Source organism: Colias philodice, chromosome 18, assembly GCF_061535455.1.
Source record: "Colias philodice isolate Cphi_HAF_F1 chromosome 18, ilColPhil1 Martin Lab GWU primary, whole genome shotgun sequence".
NCBI classification, from domain to species: Eukaryota; Metazoa; Arthropoda; class Insecta; order Lepidoptera; family Pieridae; genus Colias; species Colias philodice.
In genome coordinates, this window is record NC_143103.1 from 6,557,620 (window position 1) to 6,582,742 (window position 25,123).

The following is a 25,123-nucleotide window of genomic DNA, read 5'->3' on the forward strand; positions in this document are numbered from 1 at the left end:
CAAATGCAAGAATCATTCACAACTTATGATATTAATTACGAATACGAATTATTATAGTAAAAAAGTTACTAACTTTCGAAACATGATAGTTTTTGAAGTGGGTTCTCTTTATGTAAAAAAGTAAATTTTTAACTTTAGATTCTCTAGTGAGTACTACCCATAAGAGCCGCTCACGGATGTTACGTAACACAATAGTAACACATGGTATCATTCGTGAATAAAAATATGGTTGGACATAACCTAAAAAGCCTTTATTCGCCAAAGTATTGTAGTAATAAGACGCCGCATAGTTTGATTTGTTACTAGAACACTAAAGCTACACACATAATTTAAATAATATAGTAAATTTGTATTCTTACCTTGCATAATTCTCACTCAAAATTATTAAAATGTTCTGGGACAAAAATGCCGACTACCTTTCGATCAACTTTTACAGTAACAAAATGGCGATTTTTTTTTCTAAAGGTAGGCCAACATGTAAATCGGTGTTGCCCCTACTTAAAAATATTTTTGTGGCTTGGATATATCTAGTTATTTAGGGTGTTATTTTATGGTAACCGTGCGTGAAGTATCATTCGTGAAAAAAAGTGAGACATAGTTTTAAGTGAGTTTTATACATATTAATTTCTTTTATGTTATTTTTATTAGAACTTGTTAAAACTATCCACAAGTTTACAGAATAATTTAGAAATACCAAAATTTTACAGGTATCAATAGATTTTTTCATAATTTTGTGACTTCAAAGTATGAGATGACTAAGTGGGACACATGATTTTAGTATGGAAAGGAAAATAAGCATTTCAAAAAAAAAATATTGAGCTTGTTAAAGGCACTCAAAATTAATTTAAATTATTAATATAATGATAAATATAACATAGTGAAGCTGAAACTATTTAAAAACTACCATAATTACTATATAAAAAAATCTGGTGCTATATAAAATGACAAGGACATTTTTTTTTTCTTGAATGTACAATTTTTGGCGGCCACTCTTAAAGCATCTACAGACGCTCCGATTTGGTTGGTGCCAACCATATTGGAACCGACATGGCAACCATTCCAACATTGCTACAGATTGTCCGACGGTTGGCCTTCCAACTGTCAGTTGACCATAGAGTAATATGTCAGTTGACCATAGTACGAAGAGAATGGGCTAAATTCTACTATAGAAATAGAGAAAATTACAGTCATATGCGGCTCTTATAACTTATTTTTTAAGGTTTTTAATGTAGCCGCACTGTCAATTTTTTTAATACTTCTAACATAATAAAATACGCTTGATTTCTGGCATCTCTATTTGCGTAATCTTTGTTACTTAAGTCCCACAAACAGGGAAAGTCTTTATATAGTTCCAGTAATTTTATTAATATGTCACGTTCGGTGACCGTAACTCCCTCGGCGTTCATGTTGATGTCCTACACCGGCGGCGTTGCAAATGTGAATGAGCCAATTACCTATATTACTCTATGGAATGAGCCGATTTGGTCGGAACAAAGCTTCCACACGTTCCAATTTGGTTGGATCGGATAGGAAGTTGGTTTGGTCGGTATTGCTGGCGCATCCGACCACGTCAAACCTATATTAATAATAATTATGTCGGACCGACCGCTCTCTACACTTTCCGATTTGGTCGTGGTCGGATGGTTGGCACCAACCAAATCGGAGCGTCTGTAGATGCACTTATAGCATCTACAGACGCTCCGCAACGCCGCCGGTGTAGGACGTCAACATGAACGCCGAGGGAGTTACGGTCACCGAACGTGACATATTAATAAAATTGCTGGAACTATATAAAGACTTTCCCTGTTTGTGGGACTTAAGTAACAAAGATTACGCAAATAGAGATGCCAGAAATCAAGCGTATTTTATTATGTTAGAAGTATTAAAAAAAATTGACAGTGCGGCTACATTAAAAACCTTAAAAAATAAGTTGTAAGAGCCGCATATGACTGTAATTTTCTCTATTTCTATAGTAGAATTTAGCCCATTCTCTTCGTACTATGGTCAACTGACATATTACTCTATGGTCAACTGACAGTTGGAAGGCCAACCGTCGGACAATCTGTAGCAATGTTGGAATGGTTGCCATGTCGGTTCCAATATGGTTGGCACCAACCAAATCGGAGCGTCTGTAGATACAGTTAGCGGATGACACATCCACAGATTTTGAATGACAAAGATACATAGTATAGAAAAGTGATGTCAATGACTTCACGTTAAATAAAATATCGATTGTTTCAGTTTGTAGCCTAACTATATTTTTGGCTTCGGTATCTATTGTCCCAAGTATTCTTTTAAAAAAATATTCAATCAACAGTTTTGACTTTCCTATGATTTTATTATATGTATAGATATTAAAATAACCATTACATAAATATGCCTTTATTCGAAAAAAAAAACAAATTATTTACTGAAATATACTTTCGTCTACTACGGTCTACGACTAATTCGGAATTTATTGTTAAATTTTATAATGTAAAATATTCTCAATCCTATGAACAGTTTTTTTAAGTAACTGATTATGTTTAATTCGTTGTAAATTAATTCAGCCACTTTACAGTTTGTGTTCCCTCTTAAAGCAGCAACGAAAATGTTATCCATTTTCTCGACATATTGAACAAAATCATCTGGTGGTATAATTGGTATAGTTGAATTCAAGCAGCCGAATACTGCGCAATTAGTACGTGGCATTTTTAAAATAATCGCCGAAATCAACTTCATCTATAAGCACGTGTTTAAATTAAACTGAAATAATATATTTTACCAAAATGTTAAAACATAAACACATAAAAGATATGTAGATATTATATGTAATTATTGTATTTTTATCGATACGTGGCGTCACCACTTTGTCAAGCACTATTAAGCCCGTCAAACTATTTTCTTTTTCATCCTAAAACAAAAAGGTGGAGGTTCTATGCTCGTATAATAATAATTTTAATTTATTTCTGTATATTTCGTGTTTTTTAATTTAATTTAATTTATCGTTTTAAAAATAATTTAGTAGTTATACCTACATACAAGTATTGTAAATTCTGGTTTAAAATAATTATTGACTGTATGTGTAATACAAATATCAAGCATTATAAATAATTTAGGTACATTAAAATATAACCTTCGGCGTCCATAACAAAATAAGATTTCGAAATATAGCACTGATAAAAACGTAAGTATTTACTTTTACAAGGTGTATTAATTCGGATTGTTTCTTCTTGTAAATTCATATTTAGGCTACACCATTTTTGTATTTTAACGAGTTTTAATCTCAAAATTACCACATAATCGACTGTGAAAAAAAGCAAACAGAAATATACAGGCCGAATTGATAACCTCCTCCTTTATTTTTGAAGTCGGTTAAATATCAAAAAGGTAACAGCCCTATAGCTATACGTCATAATTTCATCGCAGGGGCTTAGTTTCCTAACTGTATGTACGTAGTATATATCTGTCAACTGTGGTTATGTTGTGTGAATGTACTATGTAGATAGTTAGGTACATTGGTAGTTAACATATAGGCGACTTCATTAAAAAATAATAATAATATAAAAACATGTTGTATATTCATAGCTGCAATAGTTGTAGGAAAAAAATATACATTCTGTTTCGTAAATTACGATTTTAGAAAATTAAGTTCTAAACAATAATTTATAACCTTAAGCTAGGATTATATGCCAAGCAATGCCTAATCGTCTCACAAATGTTACGCGCTTTCAGCCTTGTCGGTTACTTTAATACTAATAATGTTTTATTGGCTTTTAGGTACTTAAGTATATTAACAAGATAAAAAATATTTAAATGAAAACAAGCTTTGGGGTGATTTTAAAATGAAATCAAATAATTTATTGGATACCACATATTAATAATATTATATGTACTTAGTTACCTACAAAAAAATATTAGTATTTTATGTATATAAAAATATATTGGTATACACTATACAGAGTAATCTGTAGATATGTGGTGTACATAGATATATTATCAATTCACGCGCTAGTCATACAATGAAATAGCAGATTCAACGATGCCTGCGACATACAGGTAGGTACACCAATACACATATGAGGCAGATTGGGATACTTTGTAATTAGCCTTTTGCACTGTAGTTATTCAGCAATAATTCAGCGGTCTCGAGACACACACAAAAGCATCCAATAATGGTCAAACCATTTTCTTAATTTATCAACATGACCTTACGAAATATTGAATACTGAAGTTTGCGAGTAATGTCCATTATAGATAATTGGATCATGGCTCGCATTATCGGAATTGAAATATGAGTAGACCATTGTTTATACTCTATGATAATCAATCATGCAGGTAGATAGCTGAAGATGGATGTACTGGTGGAACTTACGTCAAGTCTCAAGCAAATGTATTAAATAATATATTTTAATAGCTATTATTTTACAAATTGAAGGAATATTTCGCACTTATGTTCAAACGATTGCAATTTATGTTGCTTTTATATAATATACGTAGGTAACTATAGAAATATCTACTAAAATTTTTTGAAACTCCAGTGTGTTCACTGTCTATGATATTGTCGATTGTTTTTTATTATAGCAGAATGCATTATCCTGACCCTCTTTAGGGACGAGTGGCTATGTAAATATGTTATTTGATAAAAAGTGAAATAATACGAACTTATATTCGCGTCTCAATTTGCATGGATTTCATTAAAAAAAGCTATTATTAGCCATCAACATACTTTACCGTAAGGGCAATTTAATCGTCTTTGTATAAACGTTTGTGCATCTGCAACGTATCAGTCGTTAATCCTATAAGTATTTAATGTAGTTCACTGTTGTTTTGTTAGATTCCCGACTCACCTAAACATACGTCGAACGTATCGTGAAGAGTCAGTGATAGAAATAGTTAGGTATTCTACATAGATTATTCAACATAAATAAATATTATGTTGTTGCAATTTATATTTATATTACGTTGAAAGTTCATTCTGAAATTTCAAACATTGTAAAAATACACAACACACCTTTCGAATTGGTGTTTATATATAAGACTAGCGACCCGCCCCGGCTTCGCACGGGTGCAATGCTGATACTAAATACACTACAGAAAAACTGTGAACGTTGTATATAAAAACATAGCAGCCCGCTCCGGCTTCGCACGGGTATAAATTACCTAATATACAGGGTGGAAGGTTAAGATGGGGCATGAAGGGCAGGTACCTTAACCGTTGTAGCTACATGAAAACGTTCTTAGGAGACTATCCTTAAATTCTTGAGAAATTTTAATCTGCATTCACAGATTTTTGAAAAAATGTACGGTCAGCAAGGAAATCGGCAGTTTTCAAAAAAAATTTTTTTGATGCCAATCGATCCAGTTTCTCATGGGGATCAAAACACTCTAAAAGACCAACTGAGGTATGAGTACTAGAAAAGTCAGAAATCGCGAAAAACTATTTCCACACATTCACTAAGAAAATAAGTGATTCAACAAAAGATGCGCTAATAGAAAACTCCTAAATAGGTACCGCCGCAAACGCTACGTCCCGCAATTTTGAAATCTGTAATATCTTCGAAAATATTCACTTAAATCATACGGTGTAAATGGCCATATAGATCTATATTAAATGAACAATGTATTCAAGGTATTTAATTGGTTAAGGATTAATGCTGTATTGGTTAAAATCGCTTCGAAAATTAGCCATTAAGTATTTGTCGTAAAAAGTAAATGACAAAAAAAAGTTCTTGTGGGTTATCTATAATAGACCATAAGAGATAGACATATACCATCGCGGACTTTTCTGTAGACCTTTTCAATGTGTATAATACTTAGTACATTATTTTGATAAAACTCGTAGGGGCCTGCGATTGCAATGTTGGTAAGCGGAAAAAATGTAATTTTTGACGACATCACATTAGAAACCTCAAAAATAACAGTACTTCTCCACTATTTAATGGATGTTATTATACATATAAACCTTCCTCTTGAATCACTCTATCTATTAAAAAAAACCGCATCAAAATCCGTTGCTACTCTTTCCAAAGTAATAGAGATTCTTTACTTGAAAAGGTTGAACTTAGTTATAGAAGAAAACAAAATCATACCGGACCACCAATTCGGATTTAGACAAAAACATGGAACCACAGAACAAATTCACCGACTGGTAGAAAAAATTCACAAAGCTTACGAGGCCAAAAAATACTGCAGTGCAGTGTTTCTTGACATATCACAGGCTTTTGATAGAGTCTGGCATCAGGGCCTACTATATAAAATAAAAACTAAATTACCAACGAATCACTTCATATTTCTCAAGTCCTATCTAGAGGACAGACACTACCAAGTAAGGCAAGGAGAATATGTTACGACCCTTCACAAAGCTCACGCCGGAGTTCCCCAAGGAAGTGTACTCGGTCCTACACTGTACCTGCTATTTACAGCAGATTTACCCATGACAGATGGCGTGGTAATTGGAACTTTTGCTGACGACACTGCAGCCCTAGCGATCCACGAAAATCCAGTACAAGCTAGTGAAAACCTCCAAGTCTGTCTTGATAAAATTACAGATTGGTTATCAACCTGGCGAATTAAAGCCAATGAAAAGAAGTCTGTACAGGTAACATTTGCGACTCGTTACGGCTCGTGCTCACAAGTGTCTCTCAATGGTGTACCTATTCCTCAGGCCGATGGCGCGAAATACCTTGGCATCTATCTGGATCGCAGACTCACATGGAGAACACATATTTTTACTAAACGTAAAGCCCTTGGCATTCAACTGAGAAAAATGTACTGGCTCCTCAACAAAAAATCTAAACTCTCGTTGGAAAATAAATTACTTTTGTACAAAAGCATCATTAAACCAATCTGGACCTATGGGATCCAGTTATGGGGAACTGCTTCCAACTCCAATATCGAAATTTTGCAAAGGTTTCAATCGAAAATGCTTAGACTAATCACAAACGCTCCTTGGTATGTTACAAACCATCAGTTACACCACGATCTTAAAATTCGAACAGTTAAAGACGAAATCAAGCACTCTATGAGCTCCTACAAAAAAAGACTTGATAAACATCCCAATGCTTTGGCCATGGATTTAATGAAAAACGACACAAGATTCCAAAGACTTAAAAGAAAAGCTCCCATAGATTTATAAGAAAAGAAAAGAAAAAAAAAAAAAAAAAAAAGTAATAACGGCTGGCATCACTGGATCGCTCGCCCTACAAGTCTCAATACATTCATAACCAAGTGCTGAATGTTCTATGAACAGATTGCATTTACACATACATTAAAAAAAAAAAAAAAAAATCCGTTGCGTAGTTTCAAAGATTAAAGCGTACAAAGGGACATAGGGACATAGGGATATAGGGACATAGGGACAGAGAAAGCGACTTTGTTTTATACTATGTAGTGATTGAACTTGAATACTTAGGTAGTAACAACCAGATTACTTTGTGGGGCTACACATCTGCTGGTTGCACATATTGATTCCGCATTTTATCTCGTGGACAGTGAAGCCGTTAGGTATTAGCCACGGTTGTAGCGCTTCCTGAAGGTATAAGTTACGGTAGGTTACCCAACGTGACCTCACCTTACTATCTACTTTACATCGACACACTAACCCATTTTTATTTAATTTATACTAGCCACCCGCCCGGCGTCGTACGTTGTTATTTTCTAACTTGTATACATATATGTATCGTATTAATCTCGTTGAATCTGCTATTTTTTACACGACTACGGCAAAGCAAAAGGAGGGTTATGATTTTGACAGGCTATATGTATGTATGTTCATCTGTTCCCTCGTAACTTATAAACTACTTATCAGAATTCAACAAATGACATATCATTAGAAGCGTCTTAATTATTGTCCGCTGGTTATCTATACTAATATTATAAAGAGGAAAGGTTTGTTTGTATGTATGTATGTATGGTTTTCACGCATAAACTACTGGAGCGATTTTGATGAAATTTGGCACAGATAACTTTTAGACCCTGAGAAAGAGCATAGGCTACCTTTTATTGCGAAATATGTACCACGGGCGAAGCCGGGGCGGACTGCTAGTAGGCTATATGGGGTTTCACAAAATCTAATGTGGCACCCTCTATTACGTATATGTACAGAGATTTTTCTGTGTGATCGATGTATGTGTGCAAAAATATGCTAGTGTGTCAATTTTGTAATAGTTTGAGTTTGTGAAGACATAAATTATTTTTGTGAATGTGTGATTGTGTTTCATAGTGTGAGTTACCCTCCCCGCACTAAAATCGGCAGAAAGTTTAGTTAGAACATTTGCCAGCGTGCTCCATCCATTACTTAATGATCTAAGATTCTACGTCCCTCATACAACACCTATACTTACGTTATTTTCAACTTCTGAGTTGGCAACACTGCCGTGCCGTTTATGTCAGTCTCGGAGCAATTAACAAGCCTGGAGAAGTAACAATTAATTGAACGTTTCTTATATAGTGGCTCTCTTTTATTCAATACCCTTATTAATGCGATAGAAAGAGACAACACACTGTTATCGGCTTGGCATTCAAATCCACATGTAGCCACTTTTTGTTCTAAAAAGGTAGTGCTTGCCACTTTATCGAATACTAAAATATCGATAAATAAAAAAATTAAGTTATAAAATTGCTTGAAGATAATTTAAGATCCTTTTAATTTTGAATTATGGATAGGTAATTCCAAATTTTAAGATTCGTTTAATTTGGAATTATTCATTTACGATGCGTATTGACTGCCTTGCATTGTATGGTAGTGGTATTTATAAAAAAATATTATTAGGTATTTCGGTTTCGATTGTTTTTTATGGTTTCGTAAAAAGGTACGTATTTTTTCCTGTTTTCATAGATTCATTCATAGAATTATACGGAACCCTTCATGCGCGAATCTGACTTCCACCTGGTTGATCTTTTTACAAATCAATAATCGTATCCTACTAATATTATAAAAGCAAAAATATATAAGAATGGACATTTGATATTCTTTCACGAAAAAACTACTGAATGAGTTTTTATGGAACTTTACAATTATACATAATATTATAGATTAAACATCAGAATAACATATAGGCTACAATTTACCGCGGGAAAATAACTCATTCCCACAGGAAAAAATTGGTAAAAGTTTAAAATAAATTGCTTCTAATAAAACAAATAAAATTTAAAATTTTTTTTAACAACATTTTATTTCGATACTTAATTAACAAATTACAATATTTATTATTTAAAATAGATGCCACCTTAAACTTGTGGCACAGCATCTCTGCAAAGCACTTTACTTTTCTTCCCGTCTGATTCGAAATGATTTGAACAAGGCCGAGAATGTTTTGAAGGCTTCCAATTTTCCCTTTGCTATAGCTTTAACCCAAACATCTTTTAATTTTTCTCAAGCCAGAAACCTGCAAATAACAATAAAATCCATACTTAAATACCTTTTTTTTCTCCTAACCTAAAGCAGTCATTATCAATGAAGTACTTCGTACCTACTCAAGTATCGATAATTGCACAACACTATGGAAGTTATATTTTGCATTTTTTCTAAAAACTAAGCTGATTATGATTTCATTTCAATGATTACGGTTAGATAAAACATAGATGATTATGAAAATAACGTAAATTTACTTATTTATAATACAATTAACAAAAAAATTGATCAAAACACTAACCTGTGAAAAGACAAATTCCAATCTTCATCCGATTTCCCAGTACTACGGCTTTTGCAGCCGTGAACAACACAAGCCATGTAATCTTTAGTAAATTATCTTTTCAGAAAATAACTTAAGTAACTAGAAAACACGTTTTTCACTTCAAAAACAATAATTAAAATCACCATGCGTTAGTGACCAGACTGGTCACTAAAACAAATTGAAATGAGCACATGTCATTTCAAACTGTCGAACTGACATATATCTATCCTCTTTTTTCGCATGACATTTTGCCATAAGCCAAAAAGGCCAAACTAGTGCTTTATTGTTCAATTAATTGTTACTTCTCCAGGCTTGTTAATTGCTCCGAGATGTCAGTACTCAGTGTCACTTGACAATTGACATTTACGTTTTGCCTTGCGGCGTGAGGTAATCATCGACCAATCTGCAATCACCAATGTCAATTGTCATCGACTAATGGTTTGCAACTGGCAGGGATTTTGGGAGCGCTAAATTTCAATTCAAAACCTTAGTTCAAAACATTATTATTTCCGTTGTCCGTATACATAATTGTTAAATTACTTTGCTACATATAACATTTATCTGTTAGTACAAGTTTAAATAAAAATAAATAAATAAAATCTTTATTTGAATTCATACATTAAGTTACAATAGATTGGGGTTCAGGCCCCCTTACTAGGTATAACCTGTATTAAGGGGACCTGTTCCTTCCCTAGGATTGATTGCAAGGGTGCATGAATTAAAAAAAGAGAGACACATAAATTTAAGCAATTAAGAAAAAGCTAATCCAAAGTCCAAAAATAGTTTGATATAATAATTAATTAAAATATTATCAACCATTTATTTATCACACTTAACGATAGTGTTCACAAATTCTGTGCCTCCAGTGAATAAGGGAGTAAGACGAGTTATTCCCTTTGGTTTTTATTGCACCATTGGATTCAGCTCGTCAAAATACACAACATATCAAAAGGTCATATCTCTAGCTGCGTCCTAACCCATTTTTTCGAATGACCCAAACGGTATAAGTAGGGTGTGATTAACGGTATAAGTTACCTTATCCATCATTTTAGGCAATCGTAAAGGAACTATTCGTCTCGAGTCAAAAGTACCCACGAACACAAAGACGTATGTGTAGTTATACTTTTTGAATAAAGACTTAATTCATTTTGTTCCATCAGTCCTTACACTATTTTAATATAAACGCATTTGTGTCATTTTTCTAACATGAGCATAAAGGAACAACTCTTTTAGTGTCATGGGTTCAAGTGACGACATGAGACAGTTTGGCATTAATGCCGTGTTGCTATTGGTCTATTTGAATACTGCACGGAAACAACACACACTATTCCTTATTATTTTTAAATCATTTTTTCAATAAATCTGCAACAACAAATCTTTATATTTTTTAAAAAAGGTATTTATCAGTTAACTTGGGATACTAATATATTTCTATGGAAATTAACTATTTTTTGCAATTATAGATATTAAAAATACAGTTAACACATTAAGTGCATTTAATGATATTATACTGTTTGTTTATATAAATACAGAACGATAATTGAATCATCTAAAAAAAGCCAACAAAAATGTTAAACTTATATTTTCTTCTTATAATTGGGTAAGTTTTTAAAAAATAACTCGTTTTTAATCTTTTAAAAAAAAATATCTAACTACAATAATCAAGACAATAATAAGTCTATAATAGTCGCATAAAAAAAAGTATTTATAACCAGTCTTGACAAGAATATTGTTTTCTCCGCATATAGCGTTTTAGCCACTGTGCTTTGGTAATTTGCCTTTTTTATAGGAAAAAAATCCGCAATGTCGATACTTCTTTGTTCCTGCATTTTCGTAAACATTTTATGGATACTCTGGTACCACATATTTTAAAAAAATTGGGCTATTGTCACGTAGAGTCTCTTCAAAGTGCGTGCCACAAGTCGTATTTGCATCCAAGGCACCTTCAAATCTGTGCTTAATTTTTTCATAAAATCTTTGCGGCTCATTGTTTTTTCTTTATTTATCTACATTATTTTGATATTATATGATATAGAAATTGTTAAAATTCTTTATCATGCCGTAAAATATCGCCACTGACCACCTATAACTTTTCCTGTATTAACTGAACATACAGGAATATGGTTTTCGGGCTTCTCTTATCTCTTTATAGTGCTTGTATCCTCAATGTATATATATCTATATTTTATTATCACTTGATCGAATTTTAAATTGATTCGACGATTAATTTTCACTAGGACAATAGTTAATACTTACGCAAAACGCAATACGCAGTTGATACGTATTTAATACCAATACTCAATGATTGTCTCCTGCTAACCTGTACAGACTAGACTCATTGTGGTGACTGGTGAAACATTGTATAGCATTAACAACATAGTACTGTATTATTGAAAGACCGATTAAAGGTTTATTTTACAATCTACGACTTTCATTATACAGGGGTAACAAAACCCCATAACATATTCGGTTTTACTCCGGACAACATCTTCAGCCACCCAATCCCCTTGCTTGAAGTCCAAATCCAGCGCAGGACAATAATCGTCATTTACTAAAATTGAAGGTTCTTCGTCCTAGTATAAAAGTTGTCTGGATCCCATTTTATACTCAATCTATAGTATAATACTATAGATATCATGTGAAACGTTACTTGGAAAAAAATTATTCAAATAAATCACAAAATAAAAATTTGAAACAATCTTAAAACTTAAAAGTTACGAAAAGCCCAATTATACGTCAAAATGACGCACAACATCCTCTTTACAACCAAATGGCGGAATTTACCGGGATGAGCCAACTATGTACTGCTAGGTCTCGACGGCTTATAAGTTGGTTCTGGATTTGGCAGCGATTCGATGGTAAATATAGAAGAGTTCATACGTCAAATTTACGTAGATTGGACTTCTAGGGTTAAATGCATAAATACCTAAATGTTGTTTTGTTTTTATTATCTAATAACGATAAAAAACCCGTTGATTTCATTCGTTTTTCAAGCTACGTGCATAGTTTTTCCTCTAAAATGCCTCAATTGAGTCATAAAGTACACAAATTTCAAGCATAATAAGTCACATCATTTCTATAAAACCTAAAATGGCAATAATATATGTCGTGTTGTGCGATTATGAACATAGTGCTTATGGGCATAAGTCGTTATATTGCAAAGAGTAAACAAAAAATTATGTGACTACATTGAGTTATTCCATGAAGTACTCGTTCATAAGGCCACAACTACAAAAAAACACGAAAAAAGAATATTTATGGGGTTGTTACAATATGTGTTCATATGTAAAAATATAGTCTAACATTATATCTTACACATACAAGCTTAAAATTTTGAATTAATAAAGATTTAGTATTGATATATAGTTTTTTGTCTCTCCTGAAAAGTGCTGTTTTTGAGTTATTCCCTTATTCACTGGAGGCACAGAATTATTGATATACACATGAGATAATCATTTAATTTTATCACATAAAACCGATTATACAAAACGCCTCATATCCTCCGTATTAACTTGATTTCTTCAGTCACAAATAAAATGTCAGTAACTATACATCAAAATGTTGTATCGGGACCAGAAGAAGAGCCTATCCCAGCGCATTTATCGTATGGGCAATTTCTGTTTGACAAATTAAAAAGTGGCGGAGATAAAATTGCTCAAGTGAGTCCACACACATTTTTTTTCGTAATAATATTATGGATAGATGAGAACTATGAGACTCAGATTTAATTTATAAATGTTTCAGATCTGTGCAGAGAGCGGTAGGTCAGTATCATATCGAGATATTCTTCAAAACAGTGTTAATTTGGCTACAGCTCTGCTAGAAATTGGATTGAAGAAAGGAGACGTAGTGGCTCTGAGCTGTGAGAATCGCTTTGAGTTTACTGTTACATCTCTTGCTGTTCTCTACTGTGGTGGAACATTATCAACATTAAATGTTACTTATTCTCCAGGTACATATCATATTTAAACATAGCTCCCGAAAGTTATCACTTCTATACAAAGATTATTACTTAAGAATTAGAGAAAACTGTGATGCTCGCTATAAACATTTAATTTAATATTTTCAGGTGAGATAAGTCATCTACTGGCAATCACAAAACCAAAGTTCATTTTTACTTCGCCAATAACTGCACAAAATGTTTATGATTGTTGTAAAGATTTAGCACATGTAGAAAAATTGATACTCTTTGGTGAATATGATGTTGTACCTGCTGTGTTCTATAATGACTTGGTCAAAAAGCAGATAAGCATAGATGACTTTACCCTTGTTGATGTGAATGGTGCAGAAGATGTAGCTGCCGTCATGTGCTCCTCAGGCACCACAGGATTGCCAAAAGGTGTTATGTTGACACATGTAAATTTTCTCACCCTGTCAGCTCATATGAAGTGAGTATAATATGAAAAGTTTTAATGGATTTAGATATATTATATATATATTTAATATTTATATAGTTACTACTATCTAGTATGCATATGTGTATGTATGTGTATCTTATGATATACTTATTTGTATTTCAAATATTTATTTAGGTAATATTAGTAATATTATTATTTATATATTTTTTTTATTTTTGTTCATTTTTACGTATTTATATCATGTACTGTATAAAATGTGTATATATTTTATTGTATTCTCTTATTATTTCTACCCTATTCTAAAAATATGTTTTTATTTTGTCCGACAACATTTTGCGCTTCTTTGCCTTTCTCCCTGTGGTTGCCTGGCAGAGATCACTGCATAGTGATAAGGCCGCCCTTAGTGCTTTCTAATCTTATTTTTGTAACCTTTATGTATATTTTGTTTTTTGCACAATAAAGTGTTAAATAAATAAATATATTTTTGCTCAATAAAATTTTCGACTTTAATAATTTAAATATTATGAGCATGATATTTATGTTAAAATGATAGTTATATAGCCTAGGTATGTAGGAGAAAGTAAAGTGCATCAACTCTTTAACATTAATTTAATGTTAATGCTCTTAGGTACTATTTGGAGACTTCAAAGAAAAGAAAAAAGCATGAAGTAAACACTGCTCTCTCACTAATACCTTGGTTCCATGCATATGGTTTTATTACTACTTTAGCAATTATGTCTCTACATATTGAAGTGGTTTTCCTAATGAGGTTTGAGGAAGAACAATTCTTGGAAACCATACAGAAGTACAAGGTATGAAATTTGTATGCTTTTAAAATATACAACTGTATTTCAATTAGCCAACATACCTACACAATACATATAATATGTATAAGAGGGAAAATAGCAATAATATTCAATTAAACATTATATTTCCTCATGCTTAGATTGATAATTTCCCTATATTTCTGTATTAAAATACATATTGTAAAATTAATTATCAATAATTAATACAAAGAGCTGTCTTTTTTTATAAAAGCTCTTTGTATTATTTTGCCACCTATGTTCTTTCATAACTCTTCAAAAACATATGATGAAAATTATATTCCTGAATCTTAGTACCAAATATGCTATAGAGTAGCAAGGACTAATGATATAAAACTTCCAAAATAATGAACTGAGCAGAAAAAAAAGTATTCTTAAATTATATTCTACTGTTTAAATTTTGTCTTCCTTAATCTCTTTTCTAGATAAATATGACCACAATAGTTCCACCATTAGCAGTTTTCCTGGCAAAACATCCACTTGTACTAAAGTATGATTTGACCTCACTGAACGAAGTGTGGTGTGGGGCCGCACCTCTGTCGCGGGAAATTCAGTCGGCTATTACTCAAAGGTAATTACGTAGATTTAAGTTTCATTTACTACTAGATTTCCGCCCGCGGCTTCGCCCGCGTTTTCAAAGGAAAACCCGCATAGTTCCCGTTCCCGTGGGATTTCCGGGATAAAACCTATCCTATGTGTTAATCTCTATATGTGTGTTAAATTTCATTGTAATCGGTTCAGTAGTTTTTACGTGAAAGAGTAACAAACATCCATACATCCATACATCCATACTTACAAACTTTCGCCTTTATAATAGTATTATTTACTACTAGCGGTCCGCCCCGGCTTCGCCCGTGGTACATATTTACGTTTTCTCTACATAAGAACCATCCTCGTACTTCAAGGAATATAATAGAAAAGAATAATCGAAATCGGTTCAGCCATTCACACGTGATGCCGTGACAACGCGAAACGGGTGCAGACCCGCCGCCTTTTTAATTTTTATAGCTCCCGCCGCGCAGCGCGTCGAACGCGGCAACTGATACACAAAAATAATCCTTATGGCATGATTCTGTATTCACGCGCGATGACTTATAACCATAGAAATCTAAATAACAAGACACATAGAAGGGCTATAATGTCATAATTCGTATGAAAACCGCTGTCGCCAAAATCAACACATTCAAACCGAAAGCTAAACAGTACACACAAGTAAACTATGCCTTTTATTGGACAGCTTGATTTTAGTGAAAACTAACTTATTTTTTAAATTAAGCATTTGAATATGTATCCTAACGCACGAATTTACGGTTTATTTTAGAATAACATCCCTAAGTATATGAGACTTTTTGCTCCAATACGAACAAACGTGATAATAAGAATGGTCGACTGTGTCATTCATTGTTATTTCGATTACTATGGTGACACTCGTAATACTTGTAAATATTCTATAATTTTAAGGAAAAACGGCATTATTTCTAAAAAAAAATATTTTCCGATGAAATATTATTCCTTTATAAGTATAATTACAACTTGTGGAAGAATTTCCGCAATGGGAATTGCTGAAACACACCATGTATACACTCATACGTCTCCAGAGCAACTGAACAGTGACGAATGCACTGGTGATGTGCAAATCACCTGAGTGGCGACAAGGTCACGCACGCTTACGACTTCTAGTGTCTTGTTATTTAGATTTCTATGCTTATAACGTATTTCATGTATAACTTTGGTGTTTCTACACCGATTTACATGATTCTTTTACTATAACCTGCCCAGGAGTATGAAGAATAATTGTGCCAAATTTAGTTAAAATCCGTCGGGTAGTTTTTGTTTCTATAACGAATATACAGACAGACAGACAGACAGACAGACAGACAAAAATTTTACTGATTGCATTTTTGGCATCAGTAGCGATCCCTTATCACCCCTTCATAGTTTTTTTTTAAATATATTTCATGTACAGAATTGGCCTCTCTACAGATTTATTATAAGTATAGATTTACTTGTAAGTCATAAATAATTTTGAACAGCAACATCAGTTCACTACTTTCTACAGTTCTCTACCTCTCAATATCCATAAGAAATAGGTTTTCTGTATTGAACGAATTATTGAAATTATTAATTATATTTTAACAGAACTGGTATTCAATATATTAGACAAGGATATGGTCTTACGGAAGTCACAATGGCGTGTTGTGTCGATCTCACCAACGGAGAAAAAATTGGCTCCTGTGGCACTCCTGCACCTGGCATGAAGATTAAGGTATAAACTATTTATTTAGCAATAATAAAAGTTAATAATGAATGGTGTACTTTAACTAATAATATAAATGTAAAATTAGGTAGTTTTATAGGGATCTAAAAACGCGCTTAAAAATTTCACGAATAAATTATTGTTGCACAGTTTATAATATATTATGATAGTTCTAACAACGTTTTGTCCACTTTACTGTTGTTACCCAATAGATAACTCAATTTGAGATTGGATTGTGAGACATAAAACATAACAATGTTAAAAATATAGGTTACAGCAAAAATACAAAAGCTATCCAAAAATAGCGCTATAAAAAAATATTAATCTTTTATAATCTGCGAATCAAAGTCTAAAGGAGGTCTAAAGTTCAATATCACTATAATGAAGTAAAAAAATGTTGACACTATCTTAATTTGAATCTCTTTTTGTGCTAAAACAATACGTAACTAGTAGCTGGAAACAATTTTTTTATCATCTTTATACGTTTACAAAAACTTTAAATTAATACCTACACCAACTAGAATGAAAAATGATTTGCGAGATGATTTGAGAGAGATATTATGTGAACTTAGTATTTTCTTGTGTTTGATTTTGAAAGAAAGAAAGAAAAAAAAGCTGTATTGCCAACAAAAACTTAGACTATCTTAACTTAAAAGTAAACAAATTGTATTAGGCAATCGGAACAGACTCATGCTGTGGGCTAACACCCGAACAGCGCTGATTTTCAGTCTGCCAATTAATTTATTAACGCAAACACATTGTTAATATGTATTGAGAAATTAAAGACTTTCTCCGTCTCCCCTCTCCCGTGACCACGCTCGATGTATTGTGTTAGAAACGTAAAACGCCTTTTAAATCCGTTAAAAAGTCTTTAATTTCTGTTTATGAAAACTGGCTAATAGATACCCTGTACCCATGAAATATTATATCAAGTCGTGAAATTATAATTTTTTTATAGCATTTATTTGCTTCTATTTTATTCAGGTTGTCGACATAGAAACTGGTCAGAAGTTGGGCCCGAACAAAGAAGGGGAGTTATGGATTAAGTCCCCGCTACGTATGAAAGGTTATATGGGAGACAGGGCCGCTAGCGATGCTCTTATTGACAGGGACGGATATGTACAAACTGGAGATATTGGATATTATGACAATGATGGATTTTTCTATATTGTTGACCGACTCAAGGAACTCATCAAGTATAAGGGATTCCAGGTAAGACTTTTCTTAACATGTACATCTTTACAAACCACTATTTTTTTTTCAATAAATACATACATTAAGCTAATAATATAATAAAAAGTAACGATCTCCAGCAATAATTTTTTTCTGGAATTTTTGCGATTCCGAACATACAAATTAAACATCAATAAATATTATTTTAAGAATCCTCCACGCATCTTTCAGTCTGTTCACGCTTGACTATTAAACTGAGGATGAGCATAATATACCTTGTGTACACCATACATACCTAATAATAATTTTGTATTTCAAAATTAATGTTAACGTATCTCACCAGGTAGCACCCGCAGAGATAGAGGCGTTACTCCTCCGTATGAGCGGAATAGCTGACTGCGGAGTTGTGGGTCTGCCCGATGAGTTGGCTGGAGAGCTGCCCATCGCCTTTGTTGTGCTGCAACCGAACGCTACGCTGTCGGAAAGTGATATCGTCAAGTACATCCACGATAAGGTATCCATACTAATATTATAAATGCGAAAGTAACTCTGTCTGTCTGTCTGTTACTCAATCACGCCTAAACTACTGAACTAATTGTCATGAAATTTGTTATGGAGATATTTTGATACCCGAGAAAAGACATAGGCTACTTTTTTTCCCGGGAAAATGATGCAATCCCGGAAATAAACGGGTTACTATGCGGGTTATTCTTTGACTGCGCGGGCGAAGCCGCGGGCGGAAACCTAGTAGTCTATAATGGTTTTATTCTATGTATTGTCAAATCAGGTAACTAAAGGCCGCTGCATACGTGACGGGATTTTACCCGGACGGGACGTGACGGGAAGTTTTGGAAACATCGTTGCATACAAAATGTATCCAAATACGTATATGTCACGGGAACATCGACGGGACGGGAACGTGGACGGGAAAAATATCGTCGCCGACGATGTTTAGCACGTCCCCGTCCCGTCCCGTCCCGCACGTGCCCCGTCCCGTCCGTGATTTCGCTACGTATGCACAGTTGCTCCGTTCGTGCCGGAGAGATTAATAGTGACGCCTTCCAAGTATCGAAAATGGACGACGAAAAACTGATTGAATGTGTACGCTCTTATCCAGCGTTGTATAATTTAGCGAACCCACAATATTTAAATACAAAATATGGCAATTTTACGCCATAAATAATTTTTATAAAAATTATTTATGGCGTAAAATTGCTGTGAAATTGTCATACAGTAAAACGGTAAGTGTTATTTAATGAATATATTGTGGTATTCCTAACTATACTTAGTCCTTTTCACCTATGATGATTCCTGTGACACTTCATCGTGTTCTGAATTACGTATTTTATGTTTAAAATGCCAAAATAATTTTAGTGCATAATATTTTTGTTTTATGGCGGCATTATTACCAAAAATATAAAAATGAAACATCTTAAGCTTATAAATCAAAAACAGTATTGTTTAGTTTAAATTCAAATTCAAATTTCTTTATTTGCAGAATGTAGATTACAAAGATGTTAATGTTTTCTTGACGGTCGTAGCTTCTTCGTCATCTAGAGCAATAGCAATTAAAGCCAATTCTTGAATTGAAAAATCCATCTTTCGTTGTTCACAACACTAGCACGTTAGATCAGAATCACGTCACGGTGCGTATGCGTTTGCTCCACGTTCCCGTTGTGAACGAGGCAATCACGTGCCCGTCCCGCTCACGTCCCGTCCGAGGTATTTTCCCGTCACGTATGCAGCGGCCTTTAGTAATTTAAGGGTAAGGCCTAAGTCGTATGGGTGAACGAGCGAGATGCAATCTGTTTTATGCCGGTGAGTGAAAGAGAAGTAAGCGCGGCTTATAAACGGTCGTTGCCATTTTAAAATACAATATGGTTAGTGTACATAACGTGTCTATCCGGTATAGTATAGCTGAAACTTCTTAAAGATGAAGAAAGTGGATGTAAAGTGGACATGTTAGTTGTCACCAAACCGTAGGTATCTTTAATGTACCTTTGTTCGAAGATACTTCTCTCTTTTTACCATGCAGTCATTTAGCGGTTAGCCCACCAAAAAATACGACTTTCATAGAGTTACACATTCACACATACATTTACACATTCGTACGAGGCATAGGCTACGAACGGAAAAATTTTGCGGAAGTTTTTTGGAAGTCAAATGGCACCAATGTCGATCACTAATTTATTTACGAATAATTATGACGACATTAGTTTGTGACGACACTTGTAAACGAATGTTTTGTCGAGAGACGAGGTATATGCTGATCAAAATGCGCCAATGCAGCTCTACCCTTTGACTCGATCATTATAAAAAGATTTATTGTTTGGCACTGCACCTTTACTAAAACCTTGGATAACTATCAGTTAAATATTACTGTATATTTTTCCTTTGACATTTTAATGTGCGATCTCTATCTGCCTTATTCTTTAGATTGTGTTATGCACACAGCACATCACCATACACACAACAAAATGGAATCAGATAAGAAGCAAGAAATAATTTTAAAATGAGATATTTCTATATACTAGCGTTCCGCCTGCGGCTTCGCCCGCGTAGTCAAAGAAAAACCCACTAACCATCTTCCAACCCCTGATTTTAGTCATTTGTAAATTGTAAAATAGGCAGAGTTGTTCTGAACTAATTCAATATTATAGTAAATTTTATCTTTATTGGTTGTACAATGTATGTAATAATATTATTGAAGAATAACACTAGGTAGGTACTTTTTTCAATCATTCCGTACTCATAGCAAGAAAAAATTAATAATTATACGTAGGTAGTACATATTAAGTAACTCAATGATAATTATAATGTATTGAACAGACACTAATTTACATTTAACCTGGGGTCAGAATTTCTTACATATTCCTTTCATTTGTAACTACTTACTACTTACTAGTTATGGTCAAGCCCGTCAAGGCCCAACAGACTAAGATAGCGTATATAATATTATATTGAAAGATATCATACGATGCATTATCAAAGCAGCTTATCCTAATGACGTAATTATATAAACTAGAAACAAAGTATGGTTTATCATCTGTTTACAGCTTGTTCATATCGCAACAAACATATCTATTCTTAAATGTATTTATCAAGAGAATTTTTTATCGTCTATTAGTTGTGTGACATTGCTTTTAATTTGAAAAATAAATTAACCGATCACTCATAAAACAGGATTGTGTATCTACAACTTGAAACTAACAAAAAAAGGGGTTTTAATTGATTTTTAAACTATACTTTGCTTTCAGGTTTCACCTGCCAAACGACTGCGCGGTGGCGTTATATTCGTCGATGAAATTCCCAAGAATCCATCTGGCAAAATATTGCGACGGGAATTACGGAAAAATTTGTCATCAGTTAAAAAGAGCAAGTTATAATAACTTGAGCCAATAGACAATAACTATTTAAATATAATGGGCCAGTAGATTATTGAAGGCATTTAGGTTTAAAATTAGAGAAATGCATTTGAACAACATTTATAAATAATCGTATTTTATTTCAAAATATATACAATATATAAATATCTACACCTCAACATTTATTAGTTAGCAAGCTTTTCCTTTAAATCTTGTGGTATTCTGCTAACAGCATAATCATGAAGGTCAGTACTAACAGCTGCCAGTACACCAGTTTTATTAGGTTTTGATACAGATGCTCCATATTTGTAAAAATTTCCAAGAATATCTGTCAATTTTCCACCAGCTGCATTTAATATTGCTTCAGGGGCGCAAGTGTCCCATTTTTTACATCCTGGACTGGCAAAAACGTAAATTGATGCTTTTCCTTCCAAAAGTTGCAAAACCTGTAATAGAAAATGTAGACATAGAATGTATTGTAACAGTATAATAATGACCTTGTTACAGTATTTAAAGAAGGAAGTAATTTAGCATTTCCTCTAAGTGCAAACAAAAAATAAATTAGTTTACGCTTATTGTTACCTTGAAACCTGCTCCACCAACTCTAAGTACTTGAGCAGCCTTCATTACTTGAAGGGCATTTTCAACAAGTGGGTTGGAATGGCTTCTAGTGGTGGTGATGATTAAGGAATCAGGGGGTGGTGCAATTGTGAATCCACCAACGCCGACATCTTTTAAACCCCAAATTGTGCGACCCAACTTTTTTTCACTGCCTACCATGGTTTTATAATATGGCTGATGTATCACACCAGCAACAGGTTTTTCATTTACTGATATCCCTATGAGTACAGTCACATGTTCAAGAAAGCCTGAAACAAATGTGATGATTATTTATCTATATAAATTACTAAAAATATGTTCACATGCATTTTAAGCAATAATTAATTTGTCGAGTGACTCAGAAGTTCATTAGATAGTGGTTTATTTACAAAATATAACTCAATTGAAGCTGTGATCATGCACCGAAATATGATGTGACAAATCTGAATTGTTAATATTGATTAATACATTTGTTGAATTTTTGTGCTGCTTTTTATTTTTATATTGAATTATGTATAAAACCCATGAAAACACTACCTAATACACTCAATAGTTTTCCATTTACCATAGTTTGATTGCAGTAAACTTAAATACCATTTGATACTGATAAATGGATGAGTTAAGTACATTTTCCATCTTTCCCATGGATCTCTCTTCAACATTAAGGCACCTAGAATTGTTACTTACATATGTATTTTGAAGATTTAGAAGTTACTTTATAGTTTTCTGCAATAATTTTTTACTCAACTAAAGCTCAAAAATGAAAATTTACCTTGAGTATATTCTGATGTACCATCCAAAGGATCAACCCAAACAACAATATCTTCTTCTTTTACTCCAAGCAAACTTTTAGGACATTCTAAAGCTAATATTTCACTATCACCATCTAAAACCAAGAATTCTCCAGAGGTTTGACTCTGTAATAAAAATGGATTTTATAGGCATAAAATGTTCAAAATAATATAAATCAACCAAAAATGTTATTTACATACCTCATTTCCATCTTCTTCACCTATGATGTTAACCTTTGGATACTGTGCTGAGAGTGAGGCAATAATACATCTCTGAGCTGATCTGTCAGCTTCTGTTTGGTAATCATCCTTTCCCTGTTCATTTATGATAAACATTATACTTCTATAATTTTCATTATAAGTACTAAAACTTAATCAAGAAAAATTTATTTACCTTTTCAACAATACCAAGTTCCCCTTTGCTCATCACATCTCTCACAATTTTTCCAGCTCTGTTAGCAACAGATACTGAAGATGCTAAAAGTCGTACAATGAGAGGCACCGTTTGTGACATTTTTTGATAATTTTTCAATGCTAAAAATAATGAAAATTTTATTTTTAATATTTTTATAATAATTGTTGAATTATTATAAATATGTTCACTAGATGACAATGCATGAAATAGTATGTAATTAGAAGTACAGACTAGTAGGCACTTGCAATAAAAATTTACATTGACCCCAGAACCCCAAGCAAGCAGTAGTACATGAACTCAGCAGTCGATAGTCGATAACTGACAGCGGAACTAAAACTAATATATTAGAAAGTCTTGAATCAGCAGTCTCCCAATCAAGAACAAACAATTTACATCAATGCCTCGGTACATAAAATTGTCTAACAATAATAATTAATTACGAATGATCGCAATATGCTAAAGTTTATTTAATTTATAATTACCTACTATCTATTTAAGTTCAAGTTTGAAACACGAATGATTAATGAAGAAGTGAATTTTGCTGGTGATATCGAATTCGCACTTGATATTATTAAAATTTTGTAGGAAACTGCAATGAACCGAATGAAGTAGGTACATAAGAACCATTTGTAAAAATATGTCAATTAAAACTTTCTGTCAAGTGTCAACTGTGAACAGTCAAAACCACAGAGTCAACACTCAACAGTGATACAAGCTTAGATACAAGGTTTATAAATTCCCTATGAAGTTTTTTGTTGAAGCACAGAATCACAGTATTACAATATTATTTCCTACAGTAAGGAATCGCCTTTGATGTCGCGCGATGCCGCCGCCAGCGTAGGTACTTACGCTGCCACACGAAAATACGCTAGGGATGCAACAAATGGGAAATAAAACAATTTTGATTATTAATATTATGATGAAATCATTTATTCATATGTACATTCAAAATAATTGCGATTATTAAATCTGATGTAATTATTTGTTCATAAATATATAATTACAGATATTGCACTGCTAAATATTATTTACGTGGACACTTTATTTTTGGATGTTCTTAATTGTATATTATACCATTTAACTAAGTAATGCATTCGCATTGGGATGTACAATCTGATTAGAAAATAATGAGGACAACATATACATAGCTTTGATTTTAATTCAACAGATACAATTAATACAATCTTTCTGAAATATTGTTTCCTTCTGGGATTTCAATGTAGATTTACATCCGTAAACGGAACAGTTTTTGCGCGTCATAATAGAATATGTAAGTACCTATGTATAATAAAATTATTACACAAAAAATACGACTGCGTCATCCTTTCGCGATAGTTAATGCAAACTCAGCGTGATTGCATTAAGCGGCCCGCGTCGCCCGACCCCCCGCCAGTTCCCCTCCGTTTCTCTGCACAAGTACATTCGTCGCCATACTGTAGGATGGTAATACTGTGCACAGAATACATAATAGTAGCTAAAGTTGAAGTGAAACTTCTTTATCGGGGTTGGAAAAAAATTAAGTGTAACATTTTTCCGTTACGCGCCATCTTGTTTTTATCCCTTACACGCGTGATTGACGTATTTCTGTAAAGTTACATATAGTAAATTTTTTTTTGAAAAATAAGGTCATAAAGAAGTTTCACTTCTTACGTGTGTACACTAGTTACGCACACACTAATACGCA

The 25,123-nt window shown here is 33.2% G+C and overlaps 2 protein-coding genes across 6 annotated transcripts; one reads left to right on the forward strand and one right to left on the reverse strand.

The window, feature by feature from the left end:
- The first annotated feature begins 13,077 nt into the window (after positions 1-13,077).
- Positions 13,078-22,715, forward strand: LOC149480534 (luciferin 4-monooxygenase). The gene is made up of 9 exons (XM_089706986.1): positions 13,078-13,315; positions 13,401-13,608; positions 13,726-14,044; positions 14,643-14,826; positions 15,264-15,409; positions 16,978-17,104; positions 18,080-18,307; positions 18,612-18,782; positions 21,526-22,715. Exons 1-9 carry the CDS (start codon positions 13,193-13,195, stop codon positions 21,652-21,654), a joined length of 1,635 nt encoding a protein of 544 aa, XP_089563112.1. The 5' UTR covers positions 13,078-13,192; the 3' UTR covers positions 21,655-22,715.
- On the reverse strand, positions 21,742-24,094 carry LOC149480535 (3'(2'),5'-bisphosphate nucleotidase 1). Of its 5 annotated transcripts, none has more exons than XM_089706991.1 (7): positions 23,926-24,094; positions 23,419-23,558; positions 23,226-23,339; positions 23,006-23,150; positions 22,799-22,903; positions 22,216-22,502; positions 21,742-22,079 (listed from the first exon to the last, which is right to left on the reverse strand). In XM_089706991.1, the coding sequence occupies exons 2-7, from the start codon at positions 23,536-23,538 to the stop codon at positions 21,819-21,821; spliced, it is 1,032 nt and encodes a 343-aa protein (XP_089563117.1). In that variant the 5' UTR covers positions 23,539-23,558; positions 23,926-24,094; the 3' UTR covers positions 21,742-21,818. The 5 variants fall into 5 exon arrangements, with proteins under 5 accessions (XP_089563117.1, XP_089563116.1, XP_089563118.1 ...); XM_089706990.1 differs by having other exon boundaries at positions 23,922-24,084; XM_089706992.1 differs by lacking the exon at positions 23,926-24,094 and adding an exon at positions 23,698-23,820.
- Positions 24,095-25,123: the final 1,029 nt, after the last annotated feature.